Source organism: Pseudorca crassidens, chromosome 19 (genome assembly GCF_039906515.1).
Source record: "Pseudorca crassidens isolate mPseCra1 chromosome 19, mPseCra1.hap1, whole genome shotgun sequence".
NCBI lineage: Eukaryota > Metazoa > Chordata > Mammalia > Artiodactyla > Delphinidae > Pseudorca > Pseudorca crassidens.
In genome coordinates, this window is record NC_090314.1 from 4,185,540 (window position 1) to 4,205,434 (window position 19,895).

The window sequence follows — 19,895 nt, forward strand, 5'->3', positions numbered from 1 at the left end:
GACAGCGGCCCGTGCTGGCGAGGGCGTGGAAAAGCCGAGTGCTCACACATGGCTTGTGGGCGTGTGACAGCCACTTTGGGAAACGGTAATGTGTGATCCAGTCACACCAAGGGAAAAGGAAACATGAGTCCAGACGGATTTGTACGTGAGTGTTCACATGGTTTTGTAACAACTCATGACTGGACACAACTCAGAAGTCTATCCAGGAATTTCCCTGGTGACGCAGTGGTTAAGAATACGCCTGCCAATGCAGGGGACACAGGTTCGAGCCCCGGTCAGGGAACTAAGATCCCACATGCCGTGGGGCAACTAAGCCCATGTGCTACAACTGCTGAGCTCAATGAGAGAGCCCACGTGCCGCAAACTACAGAGCTCACGCCCTCTGGAGCCCGTGCACCACAACTAGAGAAAGAAAACCCACACGTCACTACTAGAGAGAAGCCCATGCCCTGCAAAGAAAGATCCTACGTGCCTCAGTGAAGATCCCGCATTCTGCAACTAAGACCCGATGCAGCCAAAAAATAAATGAAATAAATAAGTAAACGATAAATCTTTAAAAAAAAAAAAAAGTCCATCCACAAGTAAATGGACAAATAGTGATAGACCCACACCATGGACTGTTACTCAGCGATGTAAGGGATGCTCTCTTGATGAATGTGGGTGAATCTCCAAACTGTTACGCCGAGTGAACAAAGTAAGACACAATTAAGGACTACAGACTCCGATTCCACTTACGACATTCTAGAAAACGTAAAACCATGGTGATAGAAAGCAGCTCACTGGTAGCTGATGCTGGAAGGAGAAATTGCAGAGGGGCACAGGTGACGTTTGGCAGGGGTAGATACTTTCAGTGACTTGGTTGTGCTGACAGTTGTACGGATATAGAAACACATCTGAGCTTATGAAATCATGTGGTTTAGGTGTGTACAGTGTCTCGTATCTCAGTTACACGACAAAACCTTGGTGCTTCATACTCTGGTGAGTAGTTAGTGCACTTTGTATCGTGTGGTTGGTTCTCACTGTTAACTAGGTAGATAGGTAGAATTAATTACCAATTCCAAGTGAGGAAACGGAGGCTTAGAGGAGGTGAACCAACTTATAACTTACACGGGCTCGCTCGCTGGCCGAGTGCACGCTAGGCCCAGCTGCCAGGGGGATGTGTGGTCATGTGGGGTCTCCACACTTTGTCTTGGATCCTGAGAGTCTAAGATTATTAATTCTCCTTTTTCATTAACCCTTTTGGAAACTACCTTTTTAAAGTTCCCGTGATGTTTCTCCATAGATGTTATCAGAAACCAGCTTTGCGTGATTGTGAACGGGTCTCCTGCTCTCCTCCAGGGCACAGTCTTTTGCTGAGCGCCTGCGACTGGGCATCGCGGTGATTCACGGAGAAGCGCAGGACGCCGAGTCCGACCTGGTGGACGGGCGGCATTCCCCGCCCATGGTCAGGAGCGCCGCCGCCATCCACCCCAGCCTCGAGATCCCCAGTAAGTGTGCTGCATCCCCAGTAATGTGTGCTGCACATTTTTTCGAATGTGAAGTGCTACTTCTCTTTTTGTTTTTTAAATTGGCAAAAACTGATACCTTTCGTGGCCTGGCTGTGGCAAGTGCACTTCTGGTGGCCTCTTAGAAGCAGTCTGTCTGGTCATACCAAGACCTGTGCACATGCTCAGTTTAGACGCATCTGTGGCACGTCAGGGATTTCACTTGTTCATTCACTAACATGTCCTAGAGTAAAGTAAAGTTTAACGCAAGCAGAAAGCTTTTGGTGCACAAGTTATTCACTGTAGTGTTATTTCTAACGCAAAATATTGGAAAAGTCTGAATGGTTCACTGGAGGGCGGGGCTTGGTGAAGAATGTCGTATCAGCACAATTCATTATGCAGCCCTTTGAAATAATTAAGACTCTGGAAACAAGAGAAAAATATATGGAATGTATGTGAATAAGGCAGAATACAAGAGTGTAGGCCTGTCTTTTGCCAGGGCGAGGAGGGAATATGAAGGATGAACGTGGTTGTGACTGGGTGGTAGAGTTATGCATGAATTTGTTTTTGTTTTTAAGAAACTTCCCTCAAGCTTTAATAACATCTTTTCAGTTAAAAAAAAATACTGCTTTTGTTTGAGTCTGCCGGGGAGAAAAGACTTTTCCTCTACCCTCTGTAGCTTCAGTGCTCAGGAGGTTGCAAATAAAACTGACAGAAGACAGATCAAGAAGAGAAAAGATAAGATTTTAAGAGGAGGTTGCAATTCGGGGCTTGTATATGGTCTTCATAGGGGAAGGGGAGCGGAGGAAGGGCGCTGATGGGAGGGCCAGTGGCTCGTAGGGAGGATGGATGGGAGACAGGACGGTGTGTGACAGTGTCTGTGTAGGAGTGGTGCCGACTTCTGGTCTGGGTGATGAGAGCCAGTCTTCCTGCGGTTGTTGCTGGGAGGGGGTTTAGGACAACTGAGTTCTTTTGAGTTCCTTTGGGGAGCTCTGCTTTTAGACAGATAAGGGACTTCAGGAATTCAAATGCCTTCAGCTTAAAATACTTTTCATGCCGCTGTGGTGTACTCTGGACCCCTTCGGGTTCTCACGTTGCCTAGGAGTTTGCTTGTTTATAAACAAAAAACCTCAGAGAAGGAGATACGGTCCTGGGATGGCCATGAAGGAGCGAGACTCAGCTGGGCCTTGTGGATCCCGGTTAGCTGAGGTGGACATTGAAGGCATTCAGGCATGGGTTCAACTGGGGACAGGATGGCAGGGGCAGGGGCTGGGCTTTGTGTGTGGCCGTGGGTGGCCAGGAAGGACGCCACCCTGACCACCGAAGCTCCCTGGAGGGAAGACATGGGGAAAAGGTGGCAGCAGAACGCTCCCGAGGGCAGTGAGTCCCTCGCGTTGTTTTTGCTCTTTGGGGTCCTTTGCACTTTAGGGTCAGTTTATTTCTGCAAAAAAAGAGGCTGGGATTCTGACGGGGTGCATTGAGTCTCTAGATCACTCGGGGAGCATTGCCGTCTTAACGGTACTAAGTCTTCCTGTCCGATCTGGATGCCTTTTATTTCTTTTTCTTGCCTGACTGCCCTGGCTAGCACGTGCGGTGCTCTGTTGAATAGCAGTGGTGAAAGTGGGCATCCTTGTCCTGTCCCTGATCTTAGGGGAAAGGTCTTTCATCCCATATGACGTTAGCAGTGATTTTTCCGTAGTTGCCCTTTATCGGGTGGGGGAAACTCCCTTCTGTTGCTGGTCTCTTGGGCCTCTGTCATGAGACAGTGACTTGCTAAGGCCTCGGCTGGGCTCTTAACCGAGAAACATGTGCGTGTTTTGTCCTGGGCAGTGCTCATCCCCAAGGAGAAGCCCCCGATCACAGTGGTCGGTGACGTGGGAGGAAGGACCGCCGTCATTGTGGTACGCAGGCCTCTCTTCCTGTCACTCTGTCGCGCTTGCCGCTGGTGCTTTGCTGGCTGGCTTGCCAGTCGTGCTGGGGACGGTGCCAGGTAGGTCTCACGGGCGCCTTGTGCTGAATGTCTGCTTTGGTCCAAAAACTGAGACTCGCCAGGTGACCCACAGCTTCTGTCCAGCTTGCCTACAAATCCGAGGCTCCCAGGACCCCCCTGGACTGAAGCATTTGCTAGAGCAGCTCACAGAACTCAGAGAGACACTTAGGTTCACTAGGTCATTAAAGGATGTGACATAGGACACAGATGAGCAGCCAGATGGAGAGAGAGAGGCACGGGGCAGGGCTGGGGAGGGTCCCCGTGGAGTTGGGGTGCATCACCCACTCGGTGTGGAATGTTCACCCACCTGGTTCGCTCCCCGAACCCCGTGGTACTGGGATGTCATGGGGGCTTCTTCCTGGAGGCCTGATGGATCATTAACCCCATTTCCAGCCCCCTCCCCTCTGTGGAGCAGTTGGGGCCGGCCGTGCGGGTGCTGCAAATTCCAAGCTTCCCTGGTCTTTCTGGTGGCCAGTGCCCATCCAGGAGCTCGCCCGGAGTCATCTCATCAGGACAAGAGGTTCCTCTAGTGCTCTTACCTCTAAAACATGTAAAACGGGCTTTAGAAGAGACCAATGTACATATTTTCTATTATCTCATACTGGGAGTCTGCGAGATTAGAAACCACTGGACTGAGTATTTTGTTAAAATAATAATTATTATTATTTTTCCCATTATAAAAATATATGGAAAAAACACATTTCCCATCCACCCAGTGCAGAAAATTTAGAAAATAAGGAAAAGTAGCAAGAAAAGAGGAAAGAACCACCTAGAGTCAAAAGCATCTTCTAACAGGTGCTTTACTATGCATTAAAAAGGTCTAGGGTGAGTATTTCTGGAGCACCTGCCTGGTGGGGTGTAGCTCTAGACGGTAGGGATAGAGAACTATAGGCCCAGGGCGCCTGTGCTGCACTGTGGGAGGCCCGGAGGGAATGCAGCGGGAGCCCGGTAACCTCGCTGTCTGGACACGTCAACGTGGACAGCAGGTGTGTCACAGTAGAATTAGTCCAGCCTTTTTCCCCGTGGTCTAGACCCACCTTTACAAAAGTGTTCATGTCTTTTGCTGAATCTGTAATGCCAGGACGACATTATTGATGATGTGGACAGCTTCCTCGCTGCAGCAGAGACCCTGAAGGAAAGGGGTGCGTATAAGATCTTCGTGATGGCGACTCACGGCTTGTTATCCTCCGACGCCCCTCGACTGATCGAGGAATCTGCCATCGATGAGGTAACAGAGCCGGGCTGAGTGTGGGCACAGCTGCCTGGTGCCCGTGCCCATCCCGACCTGTGGTCACGGGAGCAGGTGGAGAGTGAGCTGCTCTGTAGTTCAGAGTGGTAGTTCTGTTTGCGTGTCACTGCCTGCAGCCTCTGTGTTCTGCCCATGGCAGTGGGTGATAGTTTTAGTGACTCTCGTAAGTGGAGCCCTTGGCCCTGATGGAACCGCCTGATGCTGGGCACATGCCGTCCCTGAGCTCCGGCACAGCCCTGCAGGGAGAGTGAGAAATTGTGCACCAGAAAAGTTCAGTGACTTCTTAAGGTCAGGCAGCTACAAGCCCAAGCTCGTAGGGTTCAGACCCTAGTTTACCCGATGCTAAAGCCCAGCTCTCTTCCTGGTACAGACGCCCGTGGCATGACGTCGGGAGAGGAGGGCACACAGGGCCACCTTCCTAAACTGCCTGCAGCTCCCAGAGTGGCTGAAGTGAGGCCAGCCAGGTTTCCTCGCCCTCCTTTGTCCACCCCTCATTCCAGGGGCCAGCTAGCTGCGGGGGTTGATTGTGTGAATCACGTTTTTATTATCTTTTAAGAAGGAGAAATGCTGTCTCCTGTATATTCCTGGGTATTGAATCTTAAACTAGTCGGACTCCTTTAACTTTTCTGAGGCCCACACTTTTCCTCTTGAGCAGTCACTCTCCCTGAGCCTGGCCCGTGCTCATCATCTCTGATGGGTTGAGGATGCTTTAGCACAGAGAGAAAGCCAGGCTCGCACTGCTTAGCTCGATCCGGCCTCCTTTCTCCGCTGCACGAAACACACATAAAGCGGGAAGACTTCAGGCCCATGGCGGTGCTCACTGGTCTGTCCGCGTGGCGCTAGGCAGGGTTCTCGCGGGTGCTGTGTGTGGGCAGGTTAGCAAGAGCGTGTGGGGGGCTGCTGCATCCAGGCCCTCGGAACAGAGTGGACTTTGGAGAGGACGCATGAAGCCCCGGACGCGGAGGTCGCACATCCTAGGCCAGCAGGGGGGCTCTGTCCCTGATACCCATACCGGGGAGCCGGGTCGGTAACTGATGGATAAGCGGGGTTCCATATAGGCCTGTAGACGAAGCACAGTTGCCCAGTAGATAATAAAGCTACGAACCATGTAAAAGTAACAGCAGGATCGACAGGGTGGGAGGTGGGAGAAGAGGAGAGAGGCTGATTGCCCTGTCTCTCAGAAGAGGAGCCAGTAAGCAGGGCTTGGAGTTGATAAATCAAGATTTGAAGTGTTTTTCTTTCTGTTTTTTTAATTAAAGGTAGTTAAATGAAACGTCCAGAATAGGCCTCTATAAAGTCAGTAGATTGGTGGTTGCCAGGGGGGTTTGAGGAAGGGTGAAATGAGGAGTGGCCGAAGGGGGTACAGCGTTCCTTTGGGGGATACTAATCACAACTCTGAGTATCCTGAACGTCATTAAATTGTATGCTTTCAATGGGCAAATTGTATCGTATGTGAATTATATCACCAAAAAGCTGTTATTTTTTAAAGTGGTTAGAATACATTTGGAAAATTCATTCCCGACTGAGGGTGGTTATCTAGTGAGAAAACTGACCCTCCAAGGTGACCAGATGGTACAGTCCCTCCTGGGGGCACCGTCCCCGACGCATTGTGCTCAGAGCAGGTGCAGCCCTGCCTGGGGTCGCCCTTCACACTGATGCCGTGTGGATGGGGCAGAAAATTCTGTGTTTGATACCAGTGGGTAGGTGTTTTTCCTTTGGGAGCTGTTCTTTTACAGGTCATGAGACTTACATGACCCTTCATGTTCCCACGTTTGCCTTAGTTACCAGGAAGATCAAACAGAAAAGGAGTCACGGGTTTCCCTGGTGGCACAGTGGTTGAGAGTCCGCCTGCCGATGCAGGGAACGTGGGTTCGCGCCCCGGTCCGGGAGGATCCCACGTGCCACGGAGCGGCTAGGCCCATGAGCCATGGCCGCTGAGCCTGCGCGTCGGGAGCCTGTGCTCTGCAATGGGAGAGGCCACAACAGTGAGGGGCCCGCGTACCGCTAGAAAAAAAAAAAAAAAAAGGAAAGGAGTCACACAGTAATTACGATGGGCTAGGTTTTCATGGCCCTGCTGCTGGTTCTGAATGATTCCTGATCATCCGTCTGTTTCAACAATCTCATGGTATATGTACGTTTTTTATTATAAGCTGTCTTGAGGCTTATTTTGGAAGTAGGGAGTATGTATTATAAATAATAACTTTAAAAATATTCCCATCTGTTTTTTTAAGAAGGCTGAGTATTTTTTTTCCATTTGTAGCTGTTGAAAAATGCATGTTTCCCCTTTTTTGACTTTCATCAAATCTTTTTAAAATAACAGCTTTATTGACATACAGTAGTCCCCCCTTATCCACAGGGTATACCTTCCAAGACCCCCCAGTGGATGCCTGAAACCGTGCACGGATAGTACTAAACCCTATGTATAGTCTGTTTTTTCCTGTACATACATATCTATGATAAAGTTTAACTTATTAATTAAGCACAGTAAGAAATTAGCAGTAATAACTAATAATAAAATAGAACAATTATGGCAATATACCTTCTTGTGCAAATTTAATGCCTTTTTCATCTTAACTAAGCACTTTCACATACTGTGTCTGCAACTTTTATAATTTGATATGTGAGCAAAACTAGCATGAATTTCTGTTTCCTTCTTCACAAGTTTACGGATGGACGATTCCTTCATACCATAGATCTTAGCAATCTCAGCACCCAGTTTTCCTTCCTTAAGTCGAGAACTTTTGCCTTTTCGCTTAAAGGAAGCACTTCACAGCTTCTCTTTAGTATATCTGAATTGCCAGCCTCACTACTTTTGTAAAATTAAGTAAAATAAGGATCACTTGGACATAGGCAGTGTGGTCTGATACCCGAGATGGCTGCTGAGTGACTGACGGGCGGGATCTGCTGGACAAAGGGCCGATTCACATCCCAGACGGAGTGAGACGGCCCAAGAGTTCGTCACACTACTAAGAACAGCGCACAATTTTAAACGTATAAATTATTTATTTCTGCAGTTTTCCATTTAGTGTTTTCAGAGTGAGGTTGACCGTGGGTAACTGAAACTGTGGAAAGTGAAACCTCAGATGGGGGCTGTGGGGGATGTCTGTAATTCACATGCCATATGATTCACCCATTTAAAGTGTATACTTCAGTAGTTTTTAGTATATTCACAGAATTGTGCAGCCGTTACGACAATCACTTTTAGAACATTTTCATCCCCCCACAAAGAAACTCCGTACCCATAATCAGTCACACCCCATTTCTTCTCAATCCACTCAGCTTTAGGCAACCACTAATCTGCTTTCTATCTCTGCAGTAGGTTTATCTAATCTGGCCATGTTATATAAATGGAATCATATAATATGTGGCCTTTGATCTCTGGCTTCTTTCACTTAGCATAATGTTGTTTGAAAGTTCATCCATGTTGTAGCAGGTGTCAGTACTTCATCCTTTTTATTGCCATGTAGTATTTCACTGCATGCCTGTAATTTTTTTGCTCTCTGTTCATAGTTTGGGTTGTTTCCACTCTGACTGTTGTGAATAATGCTGTCATGAGCACTCATGTACATGTTTTCAAACGGAGATATTTTCGTTTCTCTTGGGTGTCTACCTAGGAGGAGAATTGCTGGGTCACACAGTAACTCTATGTTTAACCTTTTGAGGAACCTCCAGACTGTTTTCCAATGCAGCCGAACCAGTTTGCATTCCCACCAGCAGTGAATGAGGGTTCCAGTTTCTCCATGTCCTTGCCAGCTCTTGCTGTTATCTGTCTTTTTGCCTGTAGCTGTCATAGTGGGTGTAAGGTTTTCAAACCTTAACCTAAGGTACAGGTAGCATTCACACTGACTGAAAACATTGCTGAAGGCACAGTAGACCCACTTCAGAGATGTGAGAATGTATCTGATTTTCAGGTCGAGCCAGGAGGCTACTTGGTTTTATGATCTCTTGTTTTGCTCTTGATTTGCAGGTGGTGGTTACCAATACAGTTCCACACGAAATCCAGAAGCTCCAGTGCCCCAAAATTAAAACTGTGGATATAAGCATGATCCTTTCAGAAGCCATCCGTCGGATTCACAATGGGGAGTCCATGTCCTACCTTTTCAGAAACATAGGTTTAGATGACTGAACAGCTTTCCTTTCTTAAAACTCTCAAGGGCCAAACTGGAATAGTAAGAATAAGCACTGTGAGGCGTGTGCCTGACTGATGATTTCACAGGGACCGTCTGTGTCTTGTTCCTTCCTTTTGTTAATTCCTATGAAGATAGACCAACTTTTTAATTCCATTTGGGTGTTTGTGAGTTTATGGGGGCAATTTTTATAAAAGAAAAACTCTATTCTCCTCTTAAATAAAATAAGTTAAGACCTGGTTGTGTTCAGTTTACCTGTTGAAAAAATAACTTGGAAAAAAGATTTTAAGCTCACAAACAACCTTTTCCCAAAGTTGCTGGAGCCCAGGTGCTTTAAAAAGTTAATAAAATAAAATGATATACTGTATGATAATGCAGGTGAAAAGCCAAAAAGGTTATGCTGTTAAGTCCAGTAAATTACATTTTTAGAAATGCTGTTATAGACACGCATATGGAATATGTGACCGTTATTTATTTTCTGCAACAAAAGAAGGAATAAAAACTGTATCTGTGTGTGTGTGTGTGTGTGTTTTTTTAACTTTGTGTTTTGGCAATTGTTTTATAACTAAAATAAAATGAGAGCTGAATATACATGCTGTGGATGTTGGAATGTTCATCAGCTTGTTGAGATTTCTGCAGCTTTGGGGTGATACAGTAGTCTCTTCGGGATGTAATGTTCCCTGTTCTGTTTGTCCAGGACCCTGCACATTCTCAACGCATAGTCACTTGACTGCAGCAGGAGAGGAATTGGAGCACCAGCTGTGAGCCACTGGGGCAGGTCAGGAGTTGGCGTGAGCTGCCATCTGCATCTTGGCGTGGCTCCTTGGCGTGGCATCTTTGTTCTGCTCCTTGTTTAAACAAAATGCAGCACTGCATGCTCTGGAAAATGAGATGCTGGCGGGGAGGGGGTTACAGAGGGCAAGCGATGTGACCCTTGTCAGTGTCAAGCACCTAGTATTGTCTGTCAGAGTTCAGAACTCTACCTTAGAGTTTATCAGGCTGGGAGACACTGGGGTCCCATGAGTTATGCCACTAAGGTCATGTAATGGCAGTCCCCTCCAATTCATGCAGGAAAGAATTAAGATTACTTTTTCTTCCAAAAGACCTTAAACCTTTGCTTTCTGAGTGCATGCTCAGAAAAGACCTGAGAAAGCCTTTAAGCTTGCACGTGTGGCTGCCCTGAGGTTCTGTGTAAGCAAGAAGTGAGGGCCAAGGCAGGGTTGAAGGCATGCCCCAGGACACACAGCCCATCTACAGACTGGGAGAGTTGTTCTCTCTCTCTCTCTCTCTTTTTTTTTTGTTTGGTTTCAGGGTTTTACGGAAGTGTGTGATGACTCACTAGCTGACTGTCCAGGGATTTCAGTTGCCATGAACAACAAAGAATACAGACTTTACAAAATCAGTTTTGAAAAGCCACTATGCAGACAAACCCTGTGGAGGGAGGAGAATCTGATTTCCAGACTTTCACATTATAATATTTAAAATACCAGTTTTCAACAACAAGAAAAAATTCCGAGGCATGTAGAGAAACAGGAAGGTTGGGCCCATACACGGCATCTTCCTTGAGGAAGCCCAGACTTTAGACCTACTAGACAGAGACTTTAAGTCAACTCTTTCAAACATGCTCAAGAGCTAAAGGAAATCACGGGGATTATGTCTCACCAAATGGAGAACATCAATAAGGAGAGAGAAATAATAAAAATGAACCAGACAGAGAGGATTTGAGGAAGATGGTGGAGTAGGAAGCACCAGGAATCTGTCTCTCCACCTAGACAGTTGCAGTGGCAAATACATCTGATGATTTTGGAATTCTGGAGTCTATTGAAGGTTTGCAATTTCCAGGGGAAGTGTTGCACAGTAGATTATAGCTAATTTTGGTCAAAACCAGCTCTTAGTACAGTTGGAGATACCCGGCCCCCACTCCCACCCCTGTGGCAGGCAGCTCTGCACATGCTTCTGGAGTAGTCTGCACCAGCTTGTGGGAGCCAGGATAGGCAAAAAGGCCCCGTCCTCCAGATAGCAGGAATCTGTGCTCTGATAGCTGATGTCGGCTTCTGATCACAGAAGTGCAAAGAGGCTGGTAGCCATTGTTACGTCACCTCCCCCACTGTTGCAAGCTCCTCCTCCTCCAGTTGAAGAAGGAACAGTGCCTAACTCATGCTGAGGCCAGCATTACCCTACTACAAAAAACAGAGACATTGTAAGAAAGATGAAGCAAAGTCCAGTATCTCAAGAACATAGGTGCAGAGATCCTCAACAAAATATTAGCAGAACAATTCCAACAGTGTATAAAAAGAATTATGCATAACCAAGTGGGTTTATCCCAGATATGCAAGGCTGTCTCAACATTTGAAAATCAACTCGTGTAATCCATCACATCAACAGACTAAAAAAAGAAAAATTACATGATTATATCAATTGATGCAGAAAAATCATCTGACAAAATCCAACATCCATTCATGATAAAAACTGAGTGACATAGGAGTAGAGAGGGGCATCTCCTCATCTTGTTAAAGAATATCTTCAAACAAACTACAGTGAACATCATACTTAGTGGTGAGAAACGAGAAGCTTTCCCACTAAGATCAGAAATAAGGCAAGGATGTCTCCTCTCATCACTCTTTTTCAACATTGTACTGGACAGCCAAGCTAATGCAATAAGAGAAAGATTTAAAAGGTACACAATTGGGAAGGAAGAAATAAAACTGCTTTGTTCTCAGATAATATGATCATCAATGTAGAAAATCTGAAAGAGTAACAATGCCTCCACCCCAACTCGGAACTAATAAGTGATTATAGTTAGATTGCAGGATACAAAGTCAATTGGTTTTCTATATACCAATTTCTATAAGTGGAATTTGAAAATAAAGGTACAATGCCATATACTTTAGCACCACAAATATGACATACTTAGGTATAAATCTAACAAAATATGTATAAGATCTATATAAGGAAAACTGCAAAACTGATGAAAAATCAAAGAACTAAATGAGAGATAGTCCATGTTCATGGAGAGGAAGACTAATTGTCAAGATGTTCTTTCGAACTTGATCTAAAGATTGAGTACAATCCCAGGGACTTCCCTGGTGGTGCGGTGGTTAAGAATCCAACTGCCAGTACAGGGGATACAGGTTCGAGCCCTGGTCTAGGAAGATCCCACATGCCACAGAGCAACTAAGCCCATGCGCCACACTTACTGAGCCTGTGCTCTAGAGCCCACGAGCTACAACTACTGAAGCCCATGCACCTAGAGCCCGTGCTCTGCAACAGAGAGAAGCCACCGCAATGAGAAGCCCACGCACCACAACGAAGAGTAGCCCCCGCTCACCACAACTAGAGAAAGCCTGTGTGCAGCAACAAAGACCCAGTGCAGCCAAAAGTAAATAAATAAAAAGATTCAATGGAATCCGAATCAAAATCCCACCAAGTTATTTTGTGGATTTTGACAAACTGATCCTAAAGTTTACATGGAGAGAGAAAAGCCTCAGGATCACCAATACAGTATTGAAGGAGAAGAGCAAGGTTGGAGTATTCACACTACCCCACTTCAAGACAACTCCAAAACTAAAGCGTATAGACCGATTGAACAGAGCACCCAGAAATAGACCCACATATATATAGTCAACCAGTCTTTGACAAAGGAGCAAAGGCAACATAGTGGACCAAAAATCATCTTTTCAACAAGTCGTACTTGAATAGCTGGATATTTACATGGAAAAAAAAATGAATGTAGACGTAAGTGTAAAAGTCAAAAACATAAAAACTCCTAGAAGAAAACCTAGATGACCTTGATATGGCAGTGACTTTTTAGATATGACACCAAAGGGATGGTCCATGAAAGGAATAATTGATAAACTGGAATTAACTAAAATTAAAAACTTTTGCTCTGTGAAATGCACTGTTAAGAGAGTAAAAGACATGCCACAGGCAGAAAAATCTTTGGAAAACACTTAACTGATAAAAGACTGGTAAAAAGAACAGTTAAATCTCAATAATAAGAAAACAATAGCCCGATTAAAAATTGGGCTGAAGACCTTCCAGACACCACCAAAGAAAATATACAGATGGCAAATAAGCATATGAAAAGATGCTCTCTATTGTATGTCTTCAAGGAACTAAAAATTAAAACAATGAGATACACTACACACTTATTAGAATGACCAAAATCTGGAACACTGACAACACCAAATGCTGACAAGGCCGTGGAGCAACAGGAACTCCGTCATTGCTAGTGGGAATGCAAAATAACCACTTTGGCAGGAAACTAAACACACTTTCACCATGTTATCCAGCAATCATGCTCCTTGGTATTTACCCAAAGTAGTCAAAAACATGTCCACATAAAAACCTGCACATGGAATTTTATAGCAGTTTTATTCATAATTGCCAAAATTTGGACGCAATCAAAATGTCCTTCAGTAAGTGAGTGGATAAATAAACTGTGGTACTTCCAGACAGTGGAATATTATTCGAGCAGCAAAAAGAAATGAGTTATCCATGAAACGATGTGGCGGAAACTAAAATGAATCTTATTAGACAATCTGAAAAAAGCTATAATACTATACGACGCCAACTATATGACAATCTTTATGGAGACTAAAAGATCAGTGGTTGCCAGGGGTTGGTGGGGGGATGGAGGGAGGACTAGAGAGAGCACAGAAGATTTTTGTGGCAGTGAAAAATACTCTGATACTATAATGCTGGATATATGTCATTATACATATGTCTAAACCCACAGAATGTACAACACCAAGAGTAAACCCTGATGTAAACTGTGGACTTCGGGTGGTGGTGATGTGTCCATGTATGTTCACCAATTGTGACAAATACACCACTCTGGTGGGGTTGCTGATAATGGAGAAATTGTGCATGTTGCGGGCTGGGGCCATGTGGGAAATCTCTGTACCTACTGCTCAGTATTGCTGTGAACTTAAAACTGCTCTAAAAAAATAAAGTCTTTAAAAAAAAAAAACCTAGACTGGTTTGACAAAAAACTGGGTACCATAGCCTAGCCAAGCTGACGAGTAAAACTAACCATCGTATTAGGATATTGATTGTAATCCCCAGGGCAACCACTAAGAAAATAAGTAAAAAATACATAGTAAAAGAAAGGAGAAGGGGACCAAAATGGTAGACTAGAAAATATCTATGCAACACCAAAAAGGGAGTAGTGGAGGAATTGAGGACTAAAAAAGATACGACATATAGAAAACAAATAGCAAACTGGCAGAAGTGTTTCCTTATCAGTAATTACATTAATGACAATGAATAGAACTTTCCAATCAAAAGGCAGACAATGGCAGGATGGATTTTTAAAAAATGATCCAGGGGCTTTCCTGGTGGCGCAGTGGTTGGGAGTCCGCCTGCCAATGCAGGGGACATGGGTTCATGCCCCGGTCCGGGAAGATCCCACATGCCGCGGAGCGGCTAGGCCCATGAGCCATGGCCACTGAGCCTGCACGTTGGAGCCTGTGCTCTTCAACGGGAGAGGCCACAACAGTGAGAGGCCCGCGTACCGCAAAAAAAAAAAAAAAAAGATCCAACTGGGAGTTCTCTGGGGATCCAGTGGTTAGGACTCGGTGCTTTCACTGCTAGGGCCCAGGTTCAATCCCTGGTCAGGGGACTAAAATCCCACAAGCCATGCAGTGTGGCCAAACAAACAAAACTTACACAATGTTAAAAAAATTAAAAATTAAAAAAAATGATCCAACTCTATGCTGTGTGCAAAAGAATTGTCTCCAGAGACACAAATAAGGTTGAAAGTGGAAAGATGGAAAGATATTTGATACAAAGAGTAACCAAAAGAGGGACTTCCCTGGTGGTCCAGTGGTAAAGAATCCGCCTTCCAATGCAAGGGATGCAGGTTCTGTCCCTGGTCAGGGAACTAAGATCCTGCATGCCACAGGGCAACTAAGTCTGCCTGCCACAACTACTGAGCCTGTGCACCTCAACTAGGGAACCTGCGTGCTCTGGAGCCCGTGCGCCACAACTAGAGAGAAGCCCGCGCGCTGCAAAGAAGAACCTGTGCGCTGTAACGAAAGATCCCACGTGCCACAACTAGGACCCAACGCAGCCAAAAAAATAAGGAAAAATAAATATTTTAAAAAACAAGAGTAACCAAAAGAGAATTGGGGTGGCTATACAAATATCAGAAAAAGTAGACTTTAACACAAAAATTCCTGCAAGAGACAGGGAAGGACATTATATGATTATAAAAGAGTTCATTAAGTTCATTATATATATTTATAATATAAAAATTATAAATATATATGCACCTAACGACAGAGCCCCCCAATAAATGTGAAGGAAAAACTGACAGAATTGAAGGGACAATAGGCAATTCAATAATAATAGTTGGAGACTTAAGCGCTCCCTGAAGATAATGGATAGAACTAGATAAATGAACAATAGGGAAACAGAGGATTTGAACAAGAGTATAAACCAATTCGACTTAATGGACATGTACAGAACAAAAGCAAAATACACCCAACAAGAGCAAAATACACATTCTTCTCAAGTGCACATAGAACATTCTCCAGGATAGACCACATGATAAACCACAAAATAAGTTCTCAATAAATTTAAAATGATTGAAATCATACGAAGGGTCTTCTCTGACCACAATGTAATGACATAGAAATCAGTAACAGAAAGAAATCAGGAAAATTCACAAATGCATGGAAATTAGAAAACAGTTTTTAAAAACCAGTGGGATAAAAGAAGAAATCAGCAGGTGAATTAGAAAATACTTTGAGGGACTTCGTGGTGGTCCAGTGATTAAGACTCTGTGCTCCCAATGCAGGGGGCCCGAGTTCCATCCCTGGTCAGGGACCTAGATCCTGCATGCCGCAACTAAGAGCCCGCATGCTGCAGCTGAGACCCGGTGCAGCCAAATAAATAAATATTTTTCAAAAAGAAAATGTATGTTTTTTTCCATTCCATTGGATTCACCTTGGTTTGTAGCATGTAACATAACTAGTATGTTATATATATGTGTATACTAATTGAAATTTTTAACAGATTTGTACTTTTAAAAAATAAATTTATATTTTCTTTTTGGCTGCGTTGGGTTTTCGTTGCTGCACACGGGCTTTTCTCTAGTTGCGGTGAGCAAGAGCTACTCTTCGTCGTGGTGCGGGCTTCTCATTGCAGTGGCTTCTCTTGTGGAGCATGGGCTCTAGGTGTGCGGGCTTCAGTAGTTGTGGCTCGCGGGCTGTAGAGCACAGGCTCAGTAGTTGTGGCACATGGGCTTAGTTGCTCCGCAGCCTGTGGGATCTTCCCAGACCAGGGAATGAACCTGTGTCCCCTGCATTGGCAGGCAGATTCTTAACCATTGTGCTGCCAGGGAAGTCCTGTACTTTTTTTTAATGAAAGTTCCTGGTTCTGCTTGACCAAATAGTGCAATCATTTTTTTTTAATATTGTAGCTGATTTCAGAGGGATATTCACTAATAAATGTATGTTGTATATCAAGTATTGCCCCCCCAAAGAATATAACATCCAAAAGAATGAAATACTTGGAGTATTGCCATTTTAACAATATTAAATCTTCCAGTCCATGAACATGGGGTGTGTTTCCATTTTATTTAGGTCTTTAATTCCTTTCAGCAATGTTTTGAAATTTTCATTTTGTGATATCTCATTGTTGTTTTGATTTGCATTTCCCTAACAACTAGTGATGTTGAGCATCTTTTCATGTACCTGTTGGCCATTCATATATCATTTTTTGAAAAATGTCTATTCAGGCCTTTTGCCCATTTTTAAATCAGATTTTTAAATTTTATTTATTTATTTATTTATTTTGCTATTGAGTTGTATGAGTTCTTTCTTTCTTTATTTATTTTTTGGATATTAACCCCTTATCAGATACAGGTTTGCAAATATTTTCTCATTCTGTAGGTTGTCTTTTCAGTTTGTTGATTTTTTCCTTTGATATGCAGAAATCTTTTAGTTTGATATAGTTCCACTTGTTTTTTTATTTTATTGCTTGTGCTTTAGGTGTCATATCCAAAAGATCATTGCCAAGACCCATGTCAAGGAGCTTTTTTTACTATTTTACTTCTAGGAGTTTTTCATAGTTTCAGGTCTTACATTTAAGTCTTTAATTCATTTCAAGTTAATTTTTGTAAGTGGTGTAAGATAGGGGTCTAGTTTCATTCTTTTACATGTGAATTTCCAATTCTCCCAGCACCATTTATTAGAGAGACTGTCTTTTCTCATTGAGTATTCTCAGATCCCTTGTCAAATATTAGTTGACTGTACATGCTTGGGTTTGTTTCTGGGCTCTCAGTTCTGTTCCATGGGTCTATTTGTCTGTTTTTATGCCAGAACCAGACTGTTTTGATTACTACAGTTTTATAATATAGCTTAAAATCAGGACGTGTGATACCTCCGGCTTTGTTCTTCTTTCTCAGGATTTGGCTATTTGGGGTCTTTTGTGTTTCCATGTAAATTTTAGGATTGTTTTTTTCTACTTCTCTAAAAAACACTATTGGAATCTTGATAGGAATTGCATTGACTCTGTAGATGGCTTTTAGCAGTATTGACATTTTAACAATATTAATTCTTCCAATCTGTGAACACAAGATACCTTTCCATTTATTTGCATCTTCTTCAATTTCATCAGTGTCTTACTGTTTTTAGAGTAGAGATCTTTCATCTCCTTGGTTAAGTTTATCCCCAAGTATTTTATTGGTTTTGAAGCTATTGTAAATGGGATCATTTTCCTTATTTCCTTTTCAGGTAATTTGTTGTTAGTGTCTAGTAATGCTACTGACTTTTGCATGTTAATTTTGTATTCTGCAACTTTACTGAATTTGTTGACTAGATTTAACAGGTTTTTTTTGTTTGTTTTTGTTTTGTTTTGTTTTGGTGGAGTCTTCAGGATTTTTTATACATATAATGTCATCTTCAGATAGAGACAGTTTTACTTCTTCCTTTCCAATTCTGAGGCCTGTTGTTTCTGTTTCTTGTCTGACTGCCCTGGCAAGGACTTCCAGTGCTGTGTTGGATAGGAGTGGGGAGAGGGAACACTCTAGTCTCGTTCCTGATCTTGGAGGAAAAGTTTTCAGCCTTTCACCACTGAGTATGATGTTAGCTGTGGGCTTTTCATACATGGCCTTTATTATGTTGAGGAACTTCCTTCTATACCTAATTTGTTAAGAGTTTTTATCATGAATGGATATTGAATTTTGTCAAATGCTTATTCTGCCTCTATTGAGGGATCATATGATTTTTTTTCATTCTGTCTATTAATGTGATTTATGACATTGATTTCCATATGTTGAACTATCCTTGCATCCCAGTATAAATCTCACCTAATCATGGTGAATGATCCTTTTAATGTGCTGCTGAGTTTGGTTTGCTAGTATTTTATTGAGAGCTTTTGCATCTAAATTCATCAGGGATATTGGTTCTTTACTTGTAGTGTCCTTTTCTGGCTTTGGCATCAGGGTAATGCTAGCCTTGTCATATGATCTTGAGAGTGTTCAAGCTCCTCTTTGATGTTTTTGGGAAGATTTTGAGAAGGATTGGCATTAATTCTCTAATGTTTGGCAGAATTCACCAGTGAAGCCATCTGGTCCTGGGCTTTTCTTCATTTGGAAATTTATGATTACTGACTCAATCTCATTACCAGTAATTGGTCTGTTCAGACTTTCTATCTCTTCCTGATTCAATCTTGGTAGTTCGTATGTTTCTAAGAATTTTTCCATTTATTGTAGGTTGTTCAGTTGGTTGGCATATAGTTGTTCATAGTAGCCTCTTGTCATCCTTTGTATTCCTGTTGTATCGGTTGTAATGTCTCCTTTTTCATTTAAAATTTTGTTGATATGTGTCCTCTCTTTTTTCCTGGGTTAATCTAACTAAAGTTTCGTCAATTTTTAAATTTTTTTAAAGAACCAGCTCTTAGTTTGGTTAATCTTTTTTATTGTTTTCCTGTTCTCTATTTCATTTATTTCTACTCTAGTCTTTGTTATTCCCTTCCTTCTGCTAACTTTGGGCTCCATTTGTTTTTCTCCTAGTTCCTTGAGTCATAGTGTTAGGTTATTTGGGGGGGATCTTTCTTGCTTCTTAATTGAGGCATTTATTGCTATATAATTCCCTCTTGGAACTGCTTTTGCTGCAACCTATAGATTTTGGTATGTTGTGTTTCTATTTTTATCCATCTCAAGAAACTTTTTTATTTCCCCTATAATTTCTTCTTTGATCCATTGGTTGTTCAGGAGGGTGTTGCTTAATTTCCATGTATTTGTGAATTTTCCAGTTTTCTTCTTGTTATTGGTTTCTAGTTTCACACCTCTGTGGTCAGAGAAGATACTTGGTATGATTTCATTCTTCTTGAATTTGCTATGACCTCTTTTGTGGCCCAACATATAGTCTATTCTAGAAAATGTTCCATATGCACTTGAGAATATGTATTCTGCTGTCATTAGATAGAATGTTCTGCATATGTCTGTTAGGTCTATTGGTTTGTAGTGTTGTTCAAATCACCGTATCCTTATGCTTCTCTGTCTGGATGATCTATGCATTGTTAGAGTGAGGCATTAGAGTCCCCTACTGTTCTTGTATTGCTGTTTATTTGAAGAAAACCTTAATAGGTGCAGGGTCCTACCTTGGTTCAGTACATCTCTGCAGGAGGCCAAGACCTCTAAAGCCTTTTAAATTCCAGAAGCCTATTTATTTTATCCTCAAGGTAAAATGCACATAACATAAAATTCACCACTTAAACTATTTTAAAGTATACAGTCCAGTGGCCCCTAGAGAGCTTCAGGATGGGGCTGGACACCAGAAAGACCAAGGCATGATGAGAGGATTGAAACTTTCAGTCTTGAGCTAATTATTAGTGTCAGTGATCTAATCCATCATGCCTAGGTGATAACACCTCCATAAAAACCCCACATGATGAAGGGAACACACTGTCCCAGGTTGGTGAACACACTGGTGCTAGGACTCTTCTGGACTCCACTCAATGGACCTCTTCATCTGAATCCTGTAGAAATATCCTTTATAATAATCATAAGTAATCGAGTGTTTCCCTGAGTTCTG

The 19,895-nt window shown here is 43.1% G+C and overlaps 1 protein-coding gene across 7 annotated transcripts in view; it reads left to right on the forward strand.

Moving 5' to 3' along the window:
• PRPSAP2 (phosphoribosyl pyrophosphate synthetase associated protein 2) overlaps nucleotides 1-9,363 on the forward strand; it is a 39,080-nt gene extending 29,717 nt beyond the window's left edge. For 6 of the 7 annotated variants that reach the window (XM_067716732.1, XM_067716728.1, XM_067716731.1 and 3 more), the window contains 4 exons: nucleotides 1,339-1,487; nucleotides 3,315-3,385; nucleotides 4,556-4,702; nucleotides 8,691-9,363. In XM_067716732.1, coding sequence (XP_067572833.1) covers nucleotides 1,339-1,487; nucleotides 3,315-3,385; nucleotides 4,556-4,702; nucleotides 8,691-8,849 — 526 coding nt within the window. In that variant the 3' untranslated portion in view covers nucleotides 8,850-9,363. Of the gene's footprint in view, nucleotides 1-1,338; nucleotides 1,488-3,314; nucleotides 3,475-4,555; nucleotides 4,703-8,690 lie in introns of all 7 variants that reach the window. The other variant, XR_010937636.1, reaches the window with a different exon arrangement.
• Nucleotides 9,364-19,895: the final 10,532 nt, after the last annotated feature.